Source organism: Lupinus angustifolius, chromosome LG07 (genome assembly GCF_001865875.1).
Source record: "Lupinus angustifolius cultivar Tanjil chromosome LG07, LupAngTanjil_v1.0, whole genome shotgun sequence".
Classification (NCBI taxonomy): Eukaryota; Viridiplantae; Streptophyta; class Magnoliopsida; order Fabales; family Fabaceae; genus Lupinus; species Lupinus angustifolius.
In genome coordinates this window covers 12,942,751-12,944,631 of record NC_032015.1, presented here as the reverse complement: position 1 = coordinate 12,944,631, position 1,881 = coordinate 12,942,751, and the positions used below count along the sequence as shown (strand labels likewise).

Below are 1,881 nucleotides of genomic sequence, written 5' to 3'. Positions count from 1 at the left end.
ATCACCAATGGCCAACGCCATTAACGATCCTCCTCACGAAGCTTCATCTCCTCCTCTCTCGTCTTCTGCTGCCACACCTCTTCGTGCTCAACCTTCAACTCTTTCTCTTCAAATACCAAATACAAAGCTCACTGAACATAACTACCTCACATGGAGCCAATTCGTGCTTGCAGTCTTGAAATCAAATCGTGCTCTACGCTTCATTCATTCCAGCGATGTTCCTCAACGTTTTCTGTCTGATTCAGATCGTAACACACACGTTTTCTGTCTGATTCAGATCGTATTGCACATCAGGTAAATCCTGGCTATCTAGCATGGGAAGAACAAGATCAAGCAATGTTTTCGTGGCTCCTCAATTCAATTTCAGAAGCTCTTCATCCACGAGTAGTTGGATGTGTTCACTCCTGGCAGTTATGGAGTGAATTACATGCTTTTTGTAACTCACATACAAAAGCTAGAAGTCGCCAATTACGAACTCAGCTTAGGTCTCTCTCTCAAGGCTCTATGAATATCTCTGAATTTTTCTCTAAGGTGAAATCCCTAACTGATTCTCTAATCTCAATTGGAACACCAATATCTCTTGAAGAAAATGTTGATTGCATTCTGGATGGTTTAAATGAAGATTTTCAGAATGTTATTACATCTGTTGAAAGCCAAGTTAATTCTCCCTCAATTCATGAATTGGAACAATTTTTACTGACTTTTGAATCAAGATTAGCCAAGAACAAAAACAAGTCTGTGTCTGATGCTCTCTCAGCAAATGTAGTTGCTCAATCTCCACCTCAATCTCCTCTCTCTGTATCCATGCAATCTCCTACTGTTCATCCTCATTCTCCACACCACTCTGGTATCTTACCAAGACCTTCAGGCAACTTTCAGTCTGGTTTCTACACTCAGACTCGAGGTGGACATTCTGGAAAACGTGGTGGACGTGGCTTTCATTCTGGCAGAAATTTCACTCGTCCTGGCAGCTTCTTTTGTGACTATTGCAGGAAACCAGGACATGATATTTCATGGTGTTACTATGCTCCCTATGATAGTCATCATGGCACACTAACACCTTCTCATTTCTATGGACAGTATCAACATCAAAATCAGTATGGAGCTCCAACTTCAAACATGTATTCAAGGCCATCTACTCCACATGGATCCTACTCTCCTGGAACAATGACCAGACCATACTCACCTGTGGTTCATCAAGGTTTTGGTCAAGGCTATCCTAATGCACAGTCTGGAAATTTCTACAGAGGACATTCACCTTTGCCTCCTTATGCTTATCACCATCCAGGTCCAAGCTATGCTATGAATGCTGAAACTAGCAGTCAAGACTCCAGATCTTCACTATGGTATCCTGACTCTGGTGCTACAAATCATCTTACATCAGATTCATCCTTGCTACATGAGCCTACTGAACATTTTGGACCAGACCAGATCTATATGGGTAATGGAGCCAAAGCTCCTATCACAAGTAGTGGTAACACCTATTTTCATTCTACAAATTTCACTACTTCTTTATCTTTACAAAACCTATTGCTTGTTCCAACAATAACCAAAAATCTAATGAGTGTATCTCAGTTTGCAAAAGACAACTCATGTTATTTTGAGTTCCACCCTAACTATTGTGTTGTCAAATCACAGGGTTCTGATGAGGTTCTCCTTCAAGGGAATCTCACTTCAGAGGGCCTCTATGCCTTCTCCAATCTTATTCCTAAGCATGTCTCCAAGAAATCACATATATCTCCTACTACATCTCAAGCTTCTGTTTTAATTTCTACTACTAGTCATATTACACCTAGTTCATTTCTGTTATGGCATCATAGACTAGGTCATGTCCATGAGGCAATTGTTCACAATGTCTTGAAAAACTGAAATATACCTTGC

General features: G+C 40.7%; 1 protein-coding gene across 1 annotated transcript; it reads left to right on the top strand.

The window, feature by feature from the left end:
• On the top strand, positions 8–1,869 carry LOC109352947. The gene is made up of 2 exons (XM_019595132.1): positions 8–227; positions 278–1,869. The coding sequence occupies exons 1-2, from the start codon at positions 8–10 to the stop codon at positions 1,867–1,869; spliced, it is 1,812 nt and encodes a 603-aa protein (XP_019450677.1).